Source organism: Nicotiana sylvestris, chromosome 4, assembly GCF_000393655.2.
Source record: "Nicotiana sylvestris chromosome 4, ASM39365v2, whole genome shotgun sequence".
Taxonomy (NCBI): domain Eukaryota; kingdom Viridiplantae; phylum Streptophyta; class Magnoliopsida; order Solanales; family Solanaceae; genus Nicotiana; species Nicotiana sylvestris.
This window is the reverse complement of record NC_091060.1, coordinates 75,478,571-75,481,645: the sequence shown is the minus strand read 5'-3', so window position 1 is coordinate 75,481,645 and position 3,075 is coordinate 75,478,571. Positions and strand designations below refer to the sequence as shown.

The 3,075-nt window shown below is 32.7% G+C and overlaps 1 protein-coding gene across 1 annotated transcript; it reads left to right on the top strand.

Annotated features, from left to right (window-relative positions):
* Positions 1-2,128: 2,128 nt before the first annotated feature.
* LOC138889708 (uncharacterized) lies at positions 2,129-2,761 on the top strand. The gene has a single exon (XM_070173044.1). It carries the CDS (start codon positions 2,129-2,131, stop codon positions 2,759-2,761), a length of 633 nt encoding a protein of 210 aa, XP_070029145.1.
* Positions 2,762-3,075: the final 314 nt, after the last annotated feature.

The window sequence follows — 3,075 nt, the reverse complement described above, 5'->3', positions numbered from 1 at the left end:
TTCCACCATTAGATGAAATCATAATACCCGTTCAAAATGAGGTAGTCACAGCTTCCCCTTTTAAAAGAGAAAGTACCTACCTTGACAAAGAACCAACAAACAAAGATCTAAACAAAATAATTATCCAAAATAACTACACGAATAACCTTTTACATGTTGTATCTAATCAACTAAAAGATACCAACAAGATAGCAACCCTTACTGGAACGATGGTAGCATCTACTATTGAAACACATCCTACTATCAAAATCCCTGAATTTTCTAAAGAAAAATTCCCTCAATTAAGAGAAAAGTTTGATTTTACAAATGAACTTCTAGAAAAGATAGAAGAACAACTTAAAACAAAACTAAGTATCTCAAAGCCTAATATAGAACAAACTAGTACTAGCAAAGATAAAACCGTTGAACTCCATAAACTGCAAACACAGTTAACTTCATTAAATAACAAATATGAAATTCTGTTAAAGGAAGAAACCATCCCTGACAGGGAAACTAAACTAAAGATGATAGAAAGAGCTTCTAAAGAGCTAGTAGATTCTATAAATAAATTAAAACCTTCACTTACTCTAAAAACTATCTCTACCACTACTCCTGAAGTAAGTAGATTAACGAATGATCCTCGAAACCCTAATAAAAAGAATTATTATAAAAGAGCGTCATTTCCAGACGTTCAATTCGAAGAAGATATCTATCTATCCCACTCCAGTCACGATGGAACTGGAATTTCCGAATGGATATTGATGATTTAGCTGAAAGCCAAATTTATAAAAAGCTCCACGAAATAGGAATTTCCGTAACAGCATACAAAATGAAAAATGCGTCAGATAAACACGCAGCAACCTTAATAGTATCAGGCTTTACTGGTACATTAAAAAATTGGTGGGATAATTACCTTTCCGACGAAAAAAGGAATCAAATCCTGAATGCCAAAGCAGTAATAACTGTTGTAAAAACTGGAAATAATACTCAAATAGCAGAGCAAGAATCTAAAGAAAACGTTACTGCAACTTTAATCTACTGTATAGCCAAACATTTTATTGGTGAATCAAAATTATTTCAGGATAGAAGTCTTGAACTTCTAAATAATCTTAGCTGCCCAAAATTAACAGACTTTAGGTGGTATAAAGATATGTTCATAGAAAAAGTAATGGTCAGAGAAGACTGCAATAAACCTTTCTGGAAGGAAAGATTTATTAGTGGATTACCCAGATTATTTACCGAAAAGGTAAGAACTAAAATTAGGGATAGGTTTAACGGTCAAATTCCATATGACAATCTTACGTACGGAGACTTAATAAGTTTTATCAATGTTACCAGTTTAGACTTATGTACAGACCTAAAACTTAAAAGTCTTATTAAAAAGGATAGACTACAGTCCAAAGCTGAGCTTGTTTGATTTTGCTAAGACTTCGGCTACAAATCAATAGCCGCTCCATCAAAAAGAGTGTCAAAGAAACACAGATCTTCAGATAAACCTAAAGGACGCCACAAGCGTAAAGAAAAGAAAGAAGGAGAAACATCTAAAAAGAAAAGGTTTAAAAGAAAATCTAAAAAGGATTATGGTGACAAATGTTGGTCTTGTGGATAAACGGGACATAGAGCCAATGAGTACAAAGTTAGAAAAAAGAAAAAGAGTAAAGTAAATACTCTTGAAATTAATGACAACACTAAAGAAAAACTTTACGCAATTCTAGAAGATAAAGATAACAGTTCATCATCTTCATCCACTGATAGCTATTCTAATAGTGATAATGAATTGATTAATGTCGCATATGACTCAGACAACAACAGCTCAGTAGAAGACAGTTGTAACTGTACTGGCGCAATTTGCGTATGTAGTCAAAATTCTCTTAGAGTAATCACAGAAGACTCCAAAGAAGTCTTATTCGACATCATCGAACACATAGATAATGATGAATTAAGAAGAAAATATTTAACTGAGTTAAAAAACATTATCATTAAACAAAAGGAAAATCGACCACAGATAGAACCTTTTGATATGAAAAAGGTAATGAATAGATTCTTTGTAAAAACAGAAGAGCCTACTACTATCCAACATCTTCAAACTGAACTTAAATCAGTAAAAGAAGAACTAAAAGATATTTAGCTTCGACTTAATAAAATTGAGATGGAAAGTATTACTGATAAAATACTATCTCAAGTAGATAAAGGGAAAGCTATTGACAAAGAATTCTTCTCAAAAGAAGACGATGAAGACTTATGTACAGACCTATGTACAGACCTAAAACTTAAAAGTCTTATTAAAAAGGATAGACTACAGTCCAAAGCCGAGCTTGGTAGTTTTTGCCAAGACTTCGGCTACAAATCAATAGCCGCTCCATCAAAAAGAGTGTCAAAGAAACACAGATCTTCAGATAAACCTAAAGGACGCCACAGGCGTAAAGAAAAGAAAGAAGGAGAAACTTCTAAAAAGAAAAGGTTTAAAAGAAAATCTAAAAAGGATTATGGTGACAAATGTTGGTCTTGTGGAAAAACGGGACATAGAGCCAATGAGTGCAAAGTTACAAAAAAGAAAAAGAGTAAAGTAAATACTCTTGAAATTGATGACAACACTAAAGAAAAACTTTACGCAATTCTAGAAGATAATGATAACAGTTCATCATCTTCATCCACTGATAGCTATTCTAATAGCGATAATGAATTGATTAATGTCGCATATGACTCAGACAACAACAGCTCAGTAGAAAATAGTTGTAACTGTACTGGCGCAATTTGCGTATGTAGTCAGAAATTCTCTTAGAGTAATCACAGAAGACTCCAAAGATGTCTTATTCGACATCATCGAACACATAGATAATGATGAATAAGAAGAAAATATTTAACTGAGTTAAAAAACATTATCATTAAACAAAAGGAAAATCGACCACAGATAGAACCTTTTGATATGAAAAAGGTAATGAATAGATTCTTTGTAAAACAGAAGAGCCTACTACTATCCAACATCTTCAAACTGAACTTAAATCAGTAAAAGAAGAACTAAAAGATATTAATGTAATGACCCGACCCGTCGTCTCGTGAGTTACTGCCCTGTTCTTCCCATTTTCTGCTTCCTCA